This window comes from Notechis scutatus, chromosome 2 (genome assembly GCF_049901735.1).
Source record: "Notechis scutatus isolate UNSWTSFEM ecotype Mainland chromosome 2, rNotScu1.2, whole genome shotgun sequence".
NCBI lineage: Eukaryota > Metazoa > Chordata > Lepidosauria > Squamata > Elapidae > Notechis > Notechis scutatus.
The window spans coordinates 112,099,792-112,120,627 of NC_142010.1; the positions used below are offsets into that span (position 1 = coordinate 112,099,792).

General features: G+C 41.3%; 2 protein-coding genes and 1 non-coding gene across 3 annotated transcripts in view; 1 reads left to right on the forward strand and 2 right to left on the reverse strand.

The window, feature by feature from the left end:
- Positions 1-3,865, reverse strand: part of LOC113411937 (5-hydroxytryptamine receptor 3A-like) — a 28,264-nt gene extending 24,399 nt beyond the window's left edge. The window contains exon 1 of the mRNA XM_087955829.1: positions 3,710-3,865. The gene's annotated coding sequence lies outside the window, so the exon portion shown is untranslated. The remainder of the gene's footprint in view (positions 1-3,709) is intronic.
- Positions 3,866-6,294: 2,429 nt separating this feature from the next.
- TRNAR-CCU (transfer RNA arginine (anticodon CCU)) lies at positions 6,295-6,367 on the forward strand. The gene has a single exon. It is a non-coding gene; the product is annotated as a tRNA-Arg (tRNA).
- A 2,992-nt stretch (positions 6,368-9,359) lies between these two features.
- MRPL58 (mitochondrial ribosomal protein L58) lies at positions 9,360-15,314 on the reverse strand. Its single transcript, XM_026667416.2, has 6 exons — positions 15,086-15,314; positions 14,706-14,742; positions 12,930-12,989; positions 12,596-12,678; positions 11,517-11,686; positions 9,360-9,564 (listed from the first exon to the last, which is right to left on the reverse strand). Exons 1-6 carry the CDS (start codon positions 15,272-15,274, stop codon positions 9,480-9,482), a joined length of 624 nt encoding a protein of 207 aa, XP_026523201.1. The 5' UTR covers positions 15,275-15,314; the 3' UTR covers positions 9,360-9,479.
- Between the last annotated feature and the right edge of the window lie 5,522 nt (positions 15,315-20,836).

Here is a 20,836-nt window from a genome sequence, read left to right on the forward strand (position 1 = left end):
CAAAAACATGTGCCCCCCCACTTGAGCTCCATTTTTGCTGGCAAGGGGGTTGCAGGAGGCCGTCACAGCCAAAAACGGAGCTCAGGAGCCCGTTTTCACTGGTAGAGTTCTCAGGCCACCACAGGCGCCCCTGACATCAGTGATGTCAAACTGGCCACGCCTACCCTGGCTATACCCTTCCCAGATCAAATGCAATCCTGATGCGGCCCTCAATGAAATAGAGTTTAACACCCCTGATCTACAGAGCCACCATTCTGTGGGGTGGAGATGGAAGAAAGAGCAGAAGGTCCTTTCCCCCTCCTTCTCTCCTGCTCTGCTTCTCTGGCAACAGAAGGGGAAGAGTGGATACAGGCATGGGGCCTCTGGTTCCTGTTGTCTGATCCCATGGAGTGATCATTCGGTGGGATCAGAGGACCGAGAGCAGAGCTCTCTTCTATCATCAAGAATTGGCACCAGTGGAGGCGTTCTCCAACCTGCCCTTTTCTTACAACTTTTCTCATGCAGACGGAACCCTTATTCTACACCTTATGGCTGAAGCAGAACAGTGATTGGAGGTGCAGGCAGCACATCATACTTCCCTGCTGCTCTTCCACAGGAAAACAACACTTTGATGCTCCTAGACAGAAGGTCCTTTAACTCCTTTATATGCTGAGAAAGACATTCTGCCATGCCTAGTTGGGCTAGGAAAATGTCAGACATATTGTGCTGACAACTTCTTCCCTTAGAGTGTGGAAGAAGGCACAAGAGATTCAGAGAATCCTTGTCCCGATATTAATCAATACTGAATATAATTTTGGGAAATAGAAGTGGCAGGAGAAGTGGCAGAAAGTGACCGTGTAATGCTAATGTTTTTAATTTTAAGGGAAAGAAAATTAAGTGTAATTAAATATATCTTGGACTAAAGCGGTGGATTATGCATTAAGTCCCAATAATAATAAAAAAACCTGTAGGATCTGAGGACAAGAGCACTAAAAAGATGTTCCAGATGGATAGGAGAGCCCAAAGAATGAGATACTGAAAGTGTTGTGGAGCGGCGGAATAACCTGAGGCAAACACGGACCTGCCCTTGGCCTCCATATAAGCAGAATCCACTCTATTACAAATGCTGAAGTGGACACCATGTTTAATGACTATGCTGATGTGTTCAGCGAGGGGCTGGGCTGTTATTTAGGAACCCCAATATCTTTCAACTTGGACCCTCAGGCAGTACCAATCCGTTTAAAGCCTCGAAGGGTACCTTTTGCAATCCGCCCCAAATTAGACATGGAGCTTGACAAATTAATTAAACAAGGTGTATTAGAGCCTGTGGACTTCGCAAAATGGGAAACCCCAATAGTGACACCCCTGAAGAAAGACGGGAGCGTAAGAATCTGCGCGGATTACAAGACGACATTGAACAAATATTTACAAATCAGCGCCTATCCAGTCCCTGTTATCCAGCACCTACTACATTCTTTTGGAGAGTCAGGAACCATTTTCGCTAAATTAGACATGTCACAGGCCTATCAACAGTTCCGTTGATGACACAGCCGCTGAACTACAAACTATTGTAACGCACAGGGGCGCTTTCAAATGTAGGCGCCTCCAATTTGGCGTAAGTGTAGCCCCAGGAATTTTCCAATCCTTAATGGAAAGACTTCTTCAAGGATTATCGGGTGTAATTCCGTATTTTGATTACATTTTAATATCTGCCCCTGACAAGCCTCAGTTACTGCAAAGAGTCAGAGGAGTCCTCGATCGTTTCAGACAGCATGGTCTTAAGTTAAAGAAAGACAAGTGCACTATTGCCACCCCACAGGTAGAATTTTGGGGATACAGAATCGACGCCTCTGGTATTCACCCAATCGAATCCAAAGGGCTATTCACGAGGCACCCACGCCAACTAACAAAACTGAGCTCCAGGCCTTTTTAGGACTTCTTAACTTTTACGCTTCATTTTTGCCTCATAAAACTTCTGTTGCAGAGCTTCTGCACAGACTCTTGGACAAGCAATCCCCCTGGCACTGGGGACCTAGGGAAGCCCATGCCTTTCATGCTGTCAAATCATTACTTACATCCAATGCTGTCCTGATACAATTTAATGAACATTTACCTTTAATTTTAGCAGCAGATGCTTCTCCTTTTGGCATAGGTGCTGTTTTAAGTCATAGACTGCCTAACGGTTCTGAGGCACCCATTGCCTTTTTCTCCAGAACTTTTTCCCCAGCTGAGCGCAACTACAGCCAAATTGACAAGGAGGCTTTGGCTGCAGTTGCTTCTGTCAAAAAATTCCATGAGTTTCTATATGGACACTATTTTGAGTTGATCACGGATCACAAGCCTCTGTTAGGCCTTCTGTCTAGTGAAAGACAAACTCCTCAGATTTTGTCTCCAAGAATGACCAGGTGGACCTTATTTCTGGCTGCCTATTCCTATACACTGGTTCATCGACCTGGCAAGAGTCTATGCCACGCTGATGCTCTTAGTCGCTGCCCCCTGCCTGTTCCTGTGGAGGATCCTGCACCAACTAATGCTGTTTTCCAGATCAGCGATCTCAAACTCCCCATCACTGCCCTCGATATCACTGCCCACTCTTCCAGGGGCAAGGTAATCGCCCAAGTTCTTGACTGGGTGGGAAGGGGGTGGCCAGCAATTCCTTATGCCCCCGAATTCGTGCCTTTCAAAATTCACCAGCAAGAACTATCTTCTTTGCAAGGCTGTTTACTTTGGGGAACGAGGGTAGTTATCCCTTCCAAGTTGCAAGACCCAGTTTAAAAGGTCCTGCATGAGGGCCATCCCGGCATTGTCAGGATGAAGGCCCTGGCTCGCAGTTATGTATGGTGGCCAGGCATGGATGCTCAGATTACAAGTTGGGTGAATGCTTGTCAGCCATGCCAAGCTACCAGACCTGCTCCACCCACATCCACTCCAAGCAGGTGGGAAGATTCTGTGGCCCCTTGGTCCCGGGTGCATATTGATCTGGCTGGCCCCATTCATGGGCATACATTCCTGGTGATGGTTGATTCTTTTTCTAAATGGGTAGAACTGACCTTGATGACCACCACAACTTCAGAAGCTGTCACTAAGGCTCTATCAAGGATATTCGCTACCCATGGCCTCCCTGACACCATCGTGTCTGATAATGGCCCCCAGTTTACTTCTTGTGAGTTTGAGGTCTTCCTAGCCAACCTAGGAATAAGGCACGCACTTACAGCTCCTTTTCATCCTGCCAGTAATGGCCTGGCTGAAAGGGCAGTCAGATCAGTTAAGGAGGCCCTGGCAAGGTTTGGGCCTATAGATTGGCACTCTAGGCTCGCTAAGTATCTCCTGACCCAGCACACAACTCCCTGTGCCACCACTAATAGGTCTCCGGCTGAACTTCTCATGGGTAGACATCTGAGGACCACCCTAGACAGACTCCATCCGCATTATGCCCCAGTCACACCCCTAGGGTCAAAAAGCCAGGCAAGGGAGTTCGCTGAGAATGACCAGGTCTATGCCCGGAACTATGCGGGACACCCTTTGTGGATGCCTGGGCAAATTGTGGCGGTAACTGGTCCTAAGTCTTACAGGGTCCAACTGCAAGACGGGCGCATCTGGCGCCGCCATATCGATCAGCTTAGAAGGCGTTGGAGTGCGTCTGCAGATGGCCCTCAAGACATTCCTGCAACAGAGAAACCGCCGGTGCCCAAAGAAACTTCCCTCGGATCCGACAGGAATGCAAGCCTACCTGAACAGCCACCTGTCCCTCGCCCAGAAATGCCTGAAGCCGAGACGCCAGCTTCGTCGGCACCAGAAGTTGCCCAGCAAGCAGAAAAGTTCCTTCCAGCAGCAGCTTTGTCAGGACTTAGAAGATCTGGCCACCTGCGCAAACGCCCGAGTTATCTGAAGGACTATGCATGCTATGTTCTGGGGGAAAGGAGTGTGGCATTCGGAAAAGACTGAGCTGAAGTCTTCACTCCAGTCCGTGTTTCCAGAGGGAACACGGACCGTTCCTATTGGCTGATGCCGTTTGACAGCCGGCTATAAAAGGGAGCTGTCAAACGGCATCAGCCAATAGGAACGGTCGGTCCGTGTTCCCGCTGGAAACACGGACCAGAGTGAAGACTTCAGCTCAGTCTTTTCCGAACGCCACAGAAAGCATAATTCTAAACAATTCCTGTTGAGGGAAAATGGAGGACAGCAAAACCATTATGGCTGCTCCCCCAACCCCCAATGAAGAAGAATGAAGAACTAAAGACTTAAAAAAGGACATATTCAGGAAATGGAAAGAGAGCAGAGTACAGCCAACAACTCTATAACAGATGTCAGCAAAGTGGATGTTTAAAATGCTAGGGTTAGTGAAAGATAATAAGAATGAATCTCACTTCTTCAGATATTTCAAAAAGAAAAGAAAGAGCAAACATTCCATACCTGCTCAATGAATGGAGTAAAATGTTAAGCAGTAACTGTAGTGAACCAGTTGACAGGTCAGATAATACATGAGCATTGAATATGATAGCACTTTTCAAATATCTGAAAAAATACCACACAGGAGAAGTCAAAATTTGTGGTTTTTCCCTCCAAGAGTAGAAAACAATGGATTTAAGTTTCAAGAAAGTAGATTCTAGCTGAATGTTTGGGGGAAAAACTTCTAAGAGTAAGAGAAATTTAATAAGGCCGATGATGTCGAGGGGTGGTAGACTAGCTTTTTTTAAAAAAAAGTATTCATAGAAACATAGAAAACTGACAGCAGAAAAAGATCCAGTGGTCCACTGAGTCTATTCTTTCAGGTTTGTTTTTTTTGCTTGCTTGTTTTTTAAAAAAAATTATTTTAAACTTTTTTTTTTTTTTAAGTAAAAACAGTTCAGGGAGAGGTGACACAGATTTTGATTCATGTTCCAGTCAGCTGGCTGGACCTGATAGCTAAATGTAAAGCTCTGGGAACTGTTTCCACAGCGGAACCTGTCAAAAGAATCTGAATGTTATATATTTATTTATTTTATTTATTTATTTATTTGATTTGCCAATTGTTTACAAGATAATAAGTATAAATGTATACATAGTTGTGAATACATGAAATGGGTACATATAAGAAAAATAAAAGAATAAGAGAAACAATAGGACAGGGACGGTAGGCACGTTGGTGCGCTTATGCATATATATAAATTATGCATATATTATAAATTATATATATAAATATATATGCCCCAAATTTAAATCTGAAACCACTGTAAAAGTCTGACTCACAGACGGACACATTACAGAAGCCTGATGATGGCAGATGAGATTCTGCTGAAACGTTGCTACAACTTTAAAAGAACTACAATGACGTGGGAAAATACCCGAACCAAGCCGAACACCATACATGTAAGTACCATGAAAACTTAAGAAAACATATATATATATATATATATATATATATATATATATATATATATATATATATATATATATATATATATATATATATATATATATATATATATATATATAAATTATATATAAGCCAGCATTGTGATGCAGCTGCTGAAATAAGAAATGCCACCTTGCGGTGCGTATTCAGGGTTGTAGAATCCATATTACAGGGATTATTGGTTCCACTTTAATCTGGCTGGTTACCCCATTTAAAGCCATAGCTGTGTTTGGTTCTGGGCAACACTGTTCAAAAAAGGAGAGTGACAAATTGGAGCATATTCAGAAAAGAGTAACCAAGGTAATGATAAGTCTGAAAATATTAATTTGTTGCAGAACCTAGGGAACCCAATTTGAAAAGCCTTGCTCTGATGGATCCTGCAAAAAGCAGGGGGTTGGGCTAGATGGCCTTTAAGATCCCTTCAAAGTTTATAGAATTGGACGTCTTTAAGATATTTTATAATAGTAAGTTTCAAACTTGGCAACTTTTAAGATGTGTGGACCATCTGCATCTTAAAGACATCCAATTCTATAAAGTGAATTGTCTGAGACTCCTTGTGATATCTTCTCTCACATCTCTAGAGTAGTTTCCAGCAAGCTACAGATTTAGAGTTGTACTGTACAATTCTCATGAGCAGCCAATTTGGCCATTCAGCCTGCAGGATAGGAATTCTTGAAATCCCACATGCTTGGAGAGCATTAAACTAAGGGAAAAAATGAGGATTGTAATAGATTATACAGGCAACATTTAAATGTAAAAAAAAAACAACCTCAGATAATAATATAAAAGAAGTAAACCCACCCTGGATTCCAATTATCACTTGGTGCGAATGAAACAGGAAATAGAAATACCTAAAACTGAAGAATGACGAGTCGGATATTACAGAGTTAAGTACAAACGTAAGCAGCTTTTTCTCTGAAGCCCCAGTGGCCTAATGGATAAGGCACTGGCCTCCTAAGCCAGGGATTGTGGGTTCGAGTCCCATCTGGGGTGGAAGGTTTACTTTTTTTAGGGTGGTGTTGCAGTTTTAAAATTTCTGTTTTCTCTTGCTATGAATATTTAAATTGCTCAGTTTTCCTTCCGTTGTTACGAGTATTTCTGCTGATTTCTTTACGTTAGCGTGACTGTGACTTAACGTTAAGGCTGTTCTTCGACGCTACACTCGAAAAACGTGCCTAATATCTCATCGTTGTCATGCCGCAGGCTTTAAATCTGACCCTGACAATATTTAGTTACTTGCTCCAGATGGTTGAACGTATCAGTTTCGTAGCAGAACTGACTAAGCTTCCCGGCCTTTATGAAATACGGGCTTGTTGGATCAGACTCATTTTCATCGGAAAAAAATGAGGCTCTTTATCCCCACCTAGTGGCAAGTGGGAATTACTGCAAATCTGGCGGCTAAAACGTTTGCAATTTGGTATTAGCCCAGAATGGCTGCGCTGAAAAATATACTCCCTTCCCGAATTGTGTAAGTTCAAAGATGCTTTATCACTGGATGATTTTTTCTTTCTTCTTTCTTTTTATTCTAGAAATGGATGATTTTTTCTAACAAACAATAGAAATAGGCGTATTTAATAAATGCCCCTTGCAAGTACATGAGTGAGTGGTCAATGTCTGGAATACTCTACCCGACTCTGTAGTTTCTTCCCCAAACCCCAAAACTTTAACCTTAGACTGTCTACTATTGACCTCACCCCTTTCCTAAGAGGTCTGTAGGGGGCGTGCATAAGCGCACCAACGTGCCTACCGTCCCTGTCCTATTGTTTCTCTTATTCTTTTATTTTTCTTATATGTACCCATTTCATGTATTCACAACTATGTATACATTTATACTTATTATCTTGTAAACAATTGGCAAATCAAATAAATAAATAAATAAATAAAATAAATAAATAAATAAAATAAATCTCGCAGCATTTACAAAAGATTTATGTGTTTTGCGTACTTTTAGATGACGGCTTTTGTTGAGGGGTGCTGCTATTTTCACTTATGTTTTGTTGCGTTTTGCTGTGGAAATACGTCAAACTACAATTTTCTCTATTTCAGTTTTGTTTGCAGATTCTGGAGATTCAAATTTACCCCTTTTATTGCATTTTACAATTATATTTTGTTCAACATTCTGGACCCCTCAAGATAATTTCTAAATAAAAAAAGTATTTTGTCAGTATTTGTATGTAAAAATTAAATATTAAGGAACTGCCCCATTTATCCTCATCTTACTATGGGGCATTTGTGGAAAGGAAATATGTAATCTTTGCCAAGTTGTATTATTGATTTTAATTAATAAAAAATATCAGGAGAAACCGAAGAACCTTATTGGGTCCTAGTTTCAGCAATATTTCCTTACCTAACCAGAGAAACACAGTAATCTTGCAAAAGAAAACACACACACATGCACTACTGAATACAAGCAGATAGATCACCAGAGGCAGGGACTACTTAACGTGGATGGGCTGGCAGGAGCCACTATGGAGCGAGGGGAAGCAAGGAGTGCTATGAAGTACAAAATCCCTGGGCTCTCATATCTGTAACAGTGCTTCTCAGGAGGAAAAGAACTGCAGGAGCGACTTACATGAACGACTTGTGAGGTTCCTTGCCTGCTTCCCCATTGACTTTCCTTGTGGGAACCTGGTAGGCAGATTGAAAATGATGGCCATGTGCAGTGGTGTATTAACCATTAAGCAGACTAAGCACGTGCCCAAAGGGGCACCACAAAGTTGAGAATATGGCTTCGTTTGTACAGTGTGCACAAAGGAGGCGGGCACCAACATTTGTCAGTGCTTAGGGCACCAGTAAACCTTAATCCGCCACTGGTCATGTGACTGCAGCTGACTATGGCAATGGAGCAAGGGTGTCAAACTCAATTTCATTGAGGGCCTCAGATTTGTTTGACCTCGTGGGGTGGACGTGGTCAGCATGACATCACTTGTGTTGGGGGGCACCTGTGGCGCCAGCGAAAACAGGCTCCTGAGCTCCATTTTTGGTTGCGACAGTCTCCTGCAACCCCCTGCCAGTGAAAACAGAGCTCGGGAAGGCTGTGCACAGCCCTCGCAAGCTCTGTTTTCGCTGGCAGAGGCGCCCAGGGCTGGTCCTTCGCTATTTCCAAGGCAGCCCCAGGGGCCAGTTCTAAGCAACCTGGGCTGGATGCGGCCACCAGGTCTTGAGTTTGACACCTCTGCAATGGAGCAATGCTGAAGCAGACACAGCTTACCAAATTTCAATCCCATAGAAGTTATGGGTCCTGTATTTTTAACTTTTTAAAGTTAAGTCCATTAAGTATGTTGATTCAAAAATGATTGCCGTTTCACCAATTGAAGATTACAAACAGACCAACGGGAGAGTTTTAGTGATATATAGATATGTGAATAGCTCTTCCAATTAGGCATGGTAGAACAAGTGTATAAGGTAGCAAGTGCTGGTTTTCTGAACTTCCTCCCTCCCTTCGCAGACAAGAAGACTTGAGATCACCCACAAATGCTACAGACAACTGATGCCAATGAAGAGACAAGACAGATGTCTCCGGTGGGTGGAGAGTTCCTGAGAGGTCTACAGTTACTATCTAAACATTGTTCAATGTTTAGATTATTCGAATTTTCAATGCAATGGCACTGAAAAAAATGACTTATGACCGTTTTTCACATGATCATTGCAGTCACATGATCAAAATTCAGGTGTTTGGCAATTGACTCACAAGTTGCAGTGTCCCAGGGTTGAGTAATCATCTTTTGCTACCTTCTGACAAGTTAAGTCCATGGGGAAGTCAGATTCACTTAACAACCGTGTTCTTAACAAGTATAGCGATTCACTTAGCAATTGTGGCAAGAAACGTTGTAAAATGAGGAAAAACTCACTTAACAACTGTTTTGCTTAGCAACAGAAATTTTGGGCTCCATTGTGGTTGTAAGTCGAGGACTACCTGTATCTTCTGCCACCATTACTAATATTATAGAGGTAATTAAACATTCGTTCCTATTTCAAGGGCAAATTTTGATGATACAGTTTTTTTATTTTAATGTAAAGAACACAAGAAGTTTCTCTTTTCCATCTAGGAAATAAAAGAGTCCAAGGAATATGTTCTTGCATTATTTATGTCTCCAAAAGATGTTCAGTCATAGTCCACTTGTCTACTTTGCTTCAAAGAAGATCGTGCTTTTTTTTGTCGGAGGCGTTCTCTATTCATCTTCTCCACCCTAAACCCAAACAGATGTAGAAAATGACATTTAAGTGGTTGTAAATTAATTCTGAATTCTTACCCTTCTTCTAGACGAAATATTCATAAAATAATATTGTAATGGCCAGAGCTGATTCCATCAGATGGATTATGAAGAGTTTCTCTCCCTTTTCCCAGAAACCTCTAGCACAGTACTTTGTAGCACTTTGGCTGTGACTGTTTACTTGGGTAGGGGATGGCATTTTTGCTAACTGTGGGGCATGAGATATAGAAATCCCACAGGCTATACCCATGATGGCTAACCAATGGCACACGTGCCGGAAGTGGCACGCAGAGCCATTTCTGCTGGCACGCAAGCCGTCGCCCAGAACAGATCCATTGCACATGTGCATGCCCACCGCTAGCCGATTGTTGGGTATCTGCCATGCGTGAGCGGGGCACACACGGGAGATGTGCGTGCACCCGCGGGGGGGGGCATGCACAGGTGGTCCGCACCGAGGGGGGTCACACACGCATGGGCAGGGGGACGGGGGTCACGCACACATTGCATTATGGGTGCAGGCACATGTGCGCATGCTCACACCCACACTTTCAGCATGCGACGACAAAATGGTTAGCCATCACTGGCCTATACTGACCAATCATAGAAATATGTGGTAAAAAAACCTAAAATCTGTAAGTCTACATTCCTTCAAGAAGCAGGAACTTTAGAGGCATATAAGGGAAAATCTACCTTTTTCTTGGCAGTTACAAATATAACACACATTAAAACAACATAACAATTTACAAGTAAATTAAACTTCAAGAAAGAAAGCATGTTGGTTTAGAGGGAGATGCTGAATTAACTGTTAATCTTGATTCAACTGAAGTGAGCAAGTTAGTGAATGGTGGAAATAAATGTTTGCCCATTCATTACAAAGGCTAATTTTATAAAACTTTAGTGAAGTACTATGTTGTCAAGTTTTATTGGTTTTAAAAGTCCCCAAAATAATTTGAATTCTCCTGCTCCCAGCAAGAGCCACATCCATGTTTTATACAAGTATAAATTACCAGAAGAAAGCAAAGGGAATATATTTTTATGTTTGATTTGGGGAGAACTTTTTACTGGCATTAGTGAAGAAGATTCTTCAAATTCAAATGGCAATTTTGGAAAAGATGCAGCAGTGACTTGCTTATATTTATCACTCTGCAATTTTTATAATGTATTTTAAAATTAAATCATCTTAAATGCAAAAAAGCTTTTAACTGTGGCTAGCTTTCCAAAAAAGATTTTCTGAGAAACATCTCTCATTTCTATCAGGAATTGTGTATGTGTTCTTTTCTCAAGATCCAAAATAGAGATTATTCATGAACAGGGTTGTTTATGTCAGTATACTAAAACCAGCTGTTAAGGCACATTTGTTGAACAAGCTATCAGGATGTGGCCCACATATAAGGCTAACATATAAAAGTTTACAAAATGAAAAAAGCTTTCATATTTTGTTTCATATTTCACTTTTATATTTAGTTAAAACAAGGCAAATCACTTTATGGCTTATTTTGATGTGTGGACAATATCACATTTATACAATCTGAATATAATTGGCAGACTTGCTTGTTTTAACAATATCTATCTATGTTAATCAGCATTTTAAAGGTAGAATGTTCGTGTTGATCCATGATGTGCCATCCAAAATTAACAAATGTTGTCTTTGCTTCTCTAACTGAAATTAAGAAAAGTGAAAAACTAGACTCTTATTTATTATGATGTATTAAACTATAAGTACTCAGTGATACCACAAATCTTTTCTTAAAATGTTTAATGTGATAATTATACTAAATAATGAGAGAGAAGTAGTTCTTGTCTTAATTACAAATGGCTCCATCTTGGCCTAAGGGAGCATCAACTGAGAATTCTGGTGTGTATACATCATGTTCTTGTGTCCAAAGGAATTCTAATTAAGTCACCTGTTATTTTTGTCTCAGATTTACCTTTTTCTGATCATCTCAGCAGTTTCTTCAGATATAACATGAGGATTCACAGTGGATTCTGCAATCATGTTCCTGATCTTTTGTAAGCATTCTGCCAAATTCCTCATCTGATAGCGACTCACTTCAGAAGTGATTATTAGCTCTCCCAATTTATTGATCTTCTGTTTTTGCTGGGAAATAAAACATTTTATTATTTATTGCATTTATTTTGCACATTCCCAAACCTCTATCTCCTTCAAAGAGGGAGCATATTTATATAATTTTCTATTCTCTGGAAAATAAAACAGATTTCTATTATCAAAATATGATTTTTAAAGTCACCATGTAAACTGTAGTGGTTAAAATTATATAATGTTACACAATAATGAAGATTTTATGATCCCACTAAGCCAAAATCAAGCAAACCATATTAAGGGTTAAAGTAAAGTATGAAATCAAGCACTCCTATATTTGTGGACAAAATATATTTTTGTCTTAGTAACAAATAATTCATCTCGTTTGAAAACTGGGGATTAGACCTTCTTATTTAGAAATCTTTTGCCCCAGTACCTGAAACCATTTAAAGCAGCTGATATTGGGATGACCTGTCTGCTAAATTGTAGGAAGCCACTCATTCTTTGAGATAAAGGAAATAGACGTAATACATTTTTGCATATAACATCATATTCTTACATAATCCTGAGTTTTTGAACTAAAGAAATAAGTAAAATGTTTCTAATAAACAATAATATAAAGAATATGACTGAATTATCAGCCATTGGCCTAGTAAATGCCTCCTATTTTCAGTGGTCCCTAACATCATGTCTTTTACCAGGCTTTTATTTATTATGTCAGAGTGCTTGTAAAAAAAAAGAATTTAAATCTCATAATGGTATAAAGCAATTTTTAAGATCCATCTTCTGATGTTATATGTTTATAGATTTATATTTTGCTACACAACCTAAATGGGTCCCTCTGGATGGTCTATATTTTTTGTGTAGGAAATCTTGTGCCATATTTTTTACAGGAACTTGGTAAACTAAGTGTATGCTACTTTAACAAATCTATCTCAAAAAGGGAAAATACATTTTGAGAATTACCAGCACTGCCATTTTTTGTCGCACTTCTTCAGAGATCCAGTCTGCTGATGCCAAATGGAATCGGACTTCCGCTTTTGAATTCACTGGGTGTGAAAAGAAGAAATAAATAACTACTCTGCAGGGTAAAGTTATGCAGCTTGGAAGGGCCTACCTTTTCCTCCCAATTTATTGATAAGTGTGCTGCTCATGAACACTTGATTTTATTTGTCAAATTTCTAGGCTGCCCAACTCCAAAACCCATACCTTAATTTATTATAGGAAGTCTCATTAATGTAAATGGGATTTGTTCTCAAGTAATACATGCATATGTAGTCAGACTTTTTTTTTTTTTTACCTTTATTCACATTCTGCCCTCCTGGGCCACTGCTCCGTGAATAGGAAACAGACAAACGACCTGGAAATCCAAAAAATGAAAGCATAAAAAAGGATTGAAAAGATATCCATTTATGCTCTAAGTAGAATGTAGAAATAGAATGAGTTAACAAATACAGGAAATCTTCAATTTATGCCTACAATTGAGTCCAAAATTTATGTTGCTAAATGAGAAATTTGTTAAATCAGTTTTGCCCCATTTTACAACTTTTCTTGCCACATTTGTTAAATGAACCACTGCAATTGTTAAATTAGTAACAATTGTTAAGTGAATCTTGTTTACCCATTGACTTTGCTTGTTGGAAGGTTGCAAAAGGTGACCACATGACCCTAGGATACTGCAACCATCATAAATGTGAATCAATTGTCAAACACCTGAATCAGGCATGATATTCCCTCTGAAAAAAAAATCGGGCGGCCAAAAGAGACCCCCCACCGCGCCAAGAAATCGCTGCCCAGCTCCCTTTTCCTGCCGCTCAGCGGCCTCCGCTCGCACCGCCCGCCCGCCCGGGCTCCGCTCGCACCGCCCGCCCGGGCTCCGCTCGCACCGCCCGCCCGGGCTCCGCTCGCACCGCCCGCCCGGGCTCCGCCGCACCGCCCGCCCGCCCAGGCTCCGCCGCACCGCCCGCCCGGGCTCCGCTCAGGTATCCGGCTGGGGCTGTCAGGAGTTGCTACCGCCGGGCGGCTCGGTGACTCCAGTCCGCGTTGCCTCGGGAAGGAAAGGCAAAACCAGGAGCCGCTGCTGCCGTTGCCAAGCGCCGCTGCTCTTCCTTTTGCCTTTCCCTTCCCGAGGCACGCGGGACTGGAGCCACACAGAGCCATGCCAGCAACTCCTGACTCGGGGCCTCCAAGGGAAGGGGAAGGAGGAGAAGAAGGGGGGAAGGGGGGCCATTCCCAAAAAATCAGAATTCGATTTTAATCGGAAGAATATCATGTCTGCTGAATGTAAATTGTGTGACCATGGGGATGCTATAACAGTCATAAGTGTGAAAAATGGTCATAAGTCACTTGTAATTTTGAACAGTCACTAAGTGAACTGTTGTAAGTTGAGGAGTTCCTGTATTAGCATGTGGAAAAAACTATTAAGAATAGAGTCTCTTAAAATACAATATTGCCCATAAAGCCATTTTAGGAATATCACAATTAAAAATAGTTCTTCTTTTACTAAAGGATTTTTTTTGTTAGTTTTTTTAAAAATAATTTTATTAAGAATTTTTGAAAGATTAAAAACTAACAGAAATTAATATAGATTAAATAAAAGAAATAGAAAAAAAAAGAAAAGAGTTCAAGTGTAAAAGTAAGAAAGTCCATTAGGGGTTTCCAGCCAGCAATAAACATGTCTTTTCTCTGATCAAATAAGTCAATTTAGCCATCTCAGCAAATTCCAACATCATCATTATTATCATCATCATCAATTTTATTATCACCATCCATTCCTCCATTGTGGGTAGAGTCAAGTTGTTTCATCTTTATATTATTTATTTAAAAAATATATTGCTGTCTACTCACACATGGCAAGTCAAGGCATTGACCCTTCTATGCTTTCTAAAAAAATATTCTGATTTTCAGTATATGCCAATATACATTTACCGGTAATCAAAAATAAATTCCATTAAGTTGAATGGTATTTTTGGGACTAAATTTACACTTATCTATAAAGCAGATAAAATATAGATAAAATACATTAAGGAAATCTCTCTAGGAAAGTCAAGGCATTTTGCTTATGTTCTGGACTCACCCACAGGAATCTCTGGAATTGTCTGGCTTGCCAAATCCTGGAACACAGAAATGCATATGTCGAGTACCTCAAATTATTACAGTTGCAAATATTTTGTAACAAATTCGTCCTATTAAAACAGAAGTAATACAAAAGTAGTACATTTGAAATAAGACCATATGCAGAGCCTGTATGGAATACATACAAGCACCAGAGTCCTAAGCCACCTGTATTATTTTATTTCTCCTATTTTTTATTTACTATGTTTGCTCCTCTCACCAAATTCCAGAGCAATGCATACACGATCAGATTATATTCTAAGTTAATTGCTGCCAACCTGGAGCTCTCAAATATGTTGGACTGTTAAATAAACATTTCCCTTCGGACTTCCGAAACCCAACCTTTGCGGTGTCGGCTTCCTTTTCCTGTGGCTGATAGAGTTGGTCCAAACTGTATGCACTTCGGAATTGGGAACCGAAGGCCGGACGACCAGAAGCTAAACCTCGAAGCGGAATTTTCCTAGATGTCTCCCAGAAAAGTAGCCACGGATCCGGCATTCGCCGAAAGCAGCACAGCGAGTGTGCCGCCATCTTTAGGTGTCGCGGTCGCTTCAATAACGAAGCCCGCTGGAATCGGCTTCCTGTCACCGGCGTTCCGTAAAAATATTGTTCCGGGGTGGGGATGTTATTGGGATCAACGAGTATTACTTATTTGCTTAGGAATATTTACACTTTCACTCAGAACCATCAAATGTTTGGCTCAGTAGAAATGCTTACGAGGGGGACTGCATTTTTGTGCTTTTTAGTATTGGTTCCTAATAATGTTTCCACGTAAGCATAATTCTTAGCAAAACAGCAGAGGACTGAGCTGCAAATTACATTAACATAAGAGGCTGAATCTAGATCGGATTTCAAATGCCACGGGATTAAGGTTACAAAAAGATTTACAAGAGAGTAATACACAAGCAAAAAAAAATATAAAATACATTAATTAACGAGCCAGCGTAGAGTTTTAATTTATTATATTTGCTTATTAATTAAAAACACTGCCGTAGTGAGTTTGGTTGATCATTAAATTCCCATTTCTCTGAAAGCAGACTAGACACCCAGAATGGTTTATCATTTCAGTGGGATCTTTGTGGGATTCAAAGGCATTGCTGCAAATAAATGTAAGGCTAGAGGCTATACTTTGGTGTAAAGGTTATCAGAATCTCCTCACCCACCCCGTGGTTTTTTTTTTTTTGCTAAAAGAATCTTTAAAAGAAATGAGGTGAACAGAAATCAAAGAAAGTAGTTAAAGGCACTGATCCATCTTGCCCACTCCTGACATAATGTTATACCAGTGTTTTTCAATAAAAGAAAATATATTCCAATGTATTAATGAAAGGGTTATTTGAAATCAGTATCATAAGACTGAGTGCTTTAAAATAGAAGCCAGCCAGATTTATGCAATTGTGTTTTAACAGTACAATTTCAGAGGATGTTCTAAATAAATAAAGATATGCTAGAAGTTTAGAATTAGGTCTATTGAATTCAATAGTTTATTCCCAGGTACACTAAAGCAATGAAGATTAATGGTTCTTTTATATATTCCCTTTTGAATGGAGATTTCTAGAGTGCAAACATCATGTGAGATATGCATATTTTAACATGTTTAGCACAAGACTACATGCAACCAAAAAACCTAATGATCTATGTCATATTTTTCAAAATATGTTTTGTCCAGCCCTACTTTATAGAATATGCCAATGTTACAGCCTAGCTCCCTTATCTAGTGCTTCATGCAGCTTATGTTTTCACTGCACCATATACTTTATTGATCAGGGATATATAGGTCACTGAGGCTTTAAATAGGGCAAAGAGGGAAAGGGTTTTTAATGAGTGCTATAGCATCTTCCTTCCTCCCAATTCTGTTAAACTTGTAATATTGTTCTAGTAGCTATACTATTAACAATGGTGGCCTTTGGCTCCTAGAACAAAGTAAATAATACATTTTTAAAGGTAGTAGGATGAGGCAGGAATTATTCTGCTCTTAAGAGGACAAAAATAGTGGTTGCTTTGGCAGAGGGCACAGAATATGTGTGCTGAGGATTTTGGCAGCAACATTGTGAAAAAGTGACATACTGCAAAAATTTTGAGGCATATTCTGAACAATTAACCTATTCAATCTTTCCAGATCCCAACCAAATTGAAGGTGCTGGATTTTTATTTTTATTTTTTGCTGCTTTTACAGATTGTCCTACGAGAATTTAACTCTTCCAAGTACAGGTAGTCCTTGACTTATGACCACAATTGAGCCCAAGCTTTTTGTTGCTAAATGAAACATTGGGTTTTGCCTCCATTTTACAACCTTTCTGGCATCAGTTAAGTGAATCACTGCTGTTGTTAAGTCAGTAACACGGTTGTTAAGTGAGTCTAGCTTCCCCATTGACTTTGCTTGTCAGAAAATTGCAAAATGGGATCACATGACCCCAGGACACTGCCACCGTCATAAATATGAACCAGCTGTCAAGCATCCAAATGTAAATCACATGACCATAGGGATGCTGCAATGGCCATAAGTGTGAAAAATGGTCTTAAGGAACTTTGTTCAGTGCCTTTGCAACTTTGAACAATCACTAAACGAACTGTTGTATGTCGAGGACTACCTGTACTTACATCAGATCTGTTATTTATAATTCCTGCTATTGACCGAGTGTAATAGCAAGTAGTTTGGAATGATCAAATGCTTAAAGTCTTTTATGGTGTAGGATCTGGTTACTTGACGTATCACTTGTCTCCAACTGTTTCTGCCCATCCAGTGTCTGGGCAGGGCGGATGCACTTCAGGTCCCATCAACAGTTTCCATTTTATGGGACCGAAAAAGAGTCCCTTCTGTCATAGCCCTTGCCCTCTAGAACAGCATCCCTGGGAGATAAGCAGGGCTCCTGGTCTCTTTGGTTTCTGGAAGTAGACCTGGCTCTGGTCCCCAGCCATTAGGATAGGGTAGCTGTTGAGCCCACTGCATTTTTTCATAAATATTGGCATTGTTTTAATCCAGGCAGTCATGTGGTATTCAATTGTTTGTAATGCACATACAGCTCAATTGCCTCATTTAGTGACCATTTGAAGTTACGTGATGAAAAAACTACTGTGAGTAATCTTCACATTTATGACCTTTGTAAACAAAGGAAAACTGAAGTAAGGTCATAAGCAGTCACAATTTTGTTGAGTGACTTCTTTACTTAATGGCCAACTTGCTGGTCCCAATTCTTTTGGGTTTAGTTTTTGTTTAGCTACACAAAGAGTACCTGTACTGGGCTTCTTATATGTCATCCAGAAATGCTGGAGTTGGGAGGCCTTGACAAATCCAATAAAATAAAATAATTAGAATTGGATTGTTAAACTGGACATCTTGTGGATTCCAATGTAAGTCATGTATATATACGTATATATATATGTGTGGATAGACTGAACAGACTAAAAGTATCTGTGCTCCTTCCTCCCTTCTTGGCCAGTTGTCAAGACAACCCAGTTGTCAATCAAACAGCAGCTGCTGGACACAAGAGGAGACAAGATGTTCACAAGCTTTGAGGTTACATACTGTCAAAGCATGAGTCAAATAAAGAGGCAAACAAAAAGGACAAAATAGCCCTGATTAGAAGAGGCAATTAAGAAAGGAGGACCTACAAAATCTTTGCAAGAGATACATCTTTTTCCTTCCCTCAAAACTGATGTGGGGCTAAAGTTCTTCTAGCCATGTTCCTCAGAGGCAGCAAAGATTCAAGAGAGAACTAAGAAACCCAACCAAAAAACAAACAACCAAGTAGAAAAGATGAAGAAAAAGTAAGAAATTGACAATAAAAAATAGAAAACAAATTTAAAAGGACAAATTGAACTCTTCAGAAAGCATGTAATTCTAGAATGACAACAGAAATATATATTAAGACAACAAAAATATAAAAATCAGAAATATATTAGAATTATAATAGAAAGATATATACCGTATATACTCGAGTATAAGCCGAGTTTTTCAGCACATTTTTTGTGCTGAAAAAAAACCCCTCAACTTATACTCGAGTGAGATTCCCCTCTGAAAAAAAAATGATGTGGAGCTCCGGAGCTGGGCAGTCACTTCCCTGCTTCCGTGTTTCCTTTGCAACTTTTAAGCATGGGGGTAATCGGAAGCAGAAAAGTTCTTGTATGAGTATATGTTTTTTTCTTTTTTTAACTGTTTTTAGGGGGGGGGGAAGACCCACCGCCATGTGAGAATGCTCAGACACGAAATCTATCCGCCCGAAAATAAGTGTGTGTGTGTGTGGGGGGGATTTTTAACAGAGGGAAGATGTAGGGAGAAGGCAAAAGCGACGGAAGATCCTTCAGGGGAAACTGAGGGGGAGACTCACCCTTGGTCCAGATGAGCCCCCTTCCCGCCCCTAAGGAAGCAGAGGCAGCCAGCAAGGGCAGGCAAGCCCCACTTCACGGACTCCGTCCGTCCTTGCTCCCCACCCACCCACCCACCCACCCAAAGCCACGAAGTCCCCCAATCGCGCAGCCCAGAATCTCCCTCCCCTCAGGGGGCAGCAAGGGCGCCCGGTGTTTCCTGAGACAAGCTCCGCCGTGCAATGAAAGCGCCCTGGCTCTAGGTTCGCGGGCTCAGAAAACAACGCAAGCCGAGGTCGCTTCGGCTCGCTCAGCTTCGTTTCCTCAGCTCCAGCTGCTTTCAGTCCGCTCGGGAGGGGAGGTGGTGGCAGCGGCTCGCGTTGTTTTCTGAGCTCTAGGCTCGCGGGCTCAGAAAACAACACAAGCTGAGGTCGCTTCGGCTCCGCTCAGCTTCGTTTCCTCCTCCTCCTCCCGAGTGGACTGAAAGCAGCTGGGGCTGAGGAAGCGAAGTTGGGCGGAGCAGCGACGCTCGTGTTGTTTTCTGAGCCCGCGAGCCTAGAGCTCAGAAAACGTGAGCCGCCACCACCTCCTCCCCTCCCGAGCGGACTGAAAGCAGCTGGGGCTGAGGAACAAGCTGAGCGGAGCCGGGCGACCTCGGCTCGCGTTGTTTTCTGAGCCTAGAGCCAGGGCGCTTTCATTGCATGGCGGAGCTTCTTGTCTCGGGAAACACCGGGCGTCGTTGCTGCCCCCTGAGGGGAGGGCGATTCTGGGCTGCGCAATTGGGGGACTTCGTGGCTTTGGGTGGGTGGGTGGGAGCCAGGACGTTGACTTTAAGCGCTGCTGACCAAGTGTTTCACCTCCGTCCACCACCACCCCTCCCTCTTTTGCCTCCTTCCTTCTGATCAATCAGGTTTTCCCAGTATTTGCTCACAGCTGCGTTTTCTCTTCTGCCGTGCTAGGCGTTGAACGCGGGGATTTCTGATTCCCCTTACACGCGCGTGGATATGTCGCGGGGCGTTTTCTTCCAAACGCCCCACGGGCAGAGAACACTGACTTTCATGATAGTGAGATCATTTCCCAAATTAATTGATTCACTAACCCAAAAGAAGATGTTGATGACAGTGGGAGGCAGGAGTCACTCTCTCCCTTGCAAGAAAAAACCAAGAGCCGTTCTTATGATCTCTCTCTCTCCCCGTAATACAGTCAAGCCCTTTCCAGCATGCGCGATCTGCCCCGCCGCTTTGCACCTTGCAAATGCAAAACCCCGGATTTTGCATTTGCAAGGTACAAAGCTGCGGCGGCAGATCGCGCGTGCTGGAAAGGGCTTGACTGTATTACGGGAGAGAGAGAGAGAGAGAGATCATAAGAACGGCTCTTGCTTTTTTCTTGCAAGGGAGAGAGTGACTCCTGCCTCCCACTGTCATCATCATCTTCTTTTGGGTTAGTGAATCAATTAAACCTTTCATGATAGTGAGATCGTTTCCCAAATTTCCCTTAAATCAGGGAAGAAATCACAAAAAAAACCTTTGGACTGAGAATAAGCCTGTTCCTACGATGCCATTTTTGTTCACTGCAGTGTGAAAAGTGTGAAAAAACACACTTCTTTTTCTTCATCTTCTTGTTCCCTATTTACTGGTCTCTTTCAAAGAGGAAATTGTGAACATCAAACTTATTCTCAACTGTCCTAGTGAAAGTTTTTATTGGTATCTATTTTTATTTTTGAAATTTACCAGTAGCTGCTGCATTTCCCACCCTAGGCTTATACTCGAGTCAATAAGTTTTCCCAGTTTT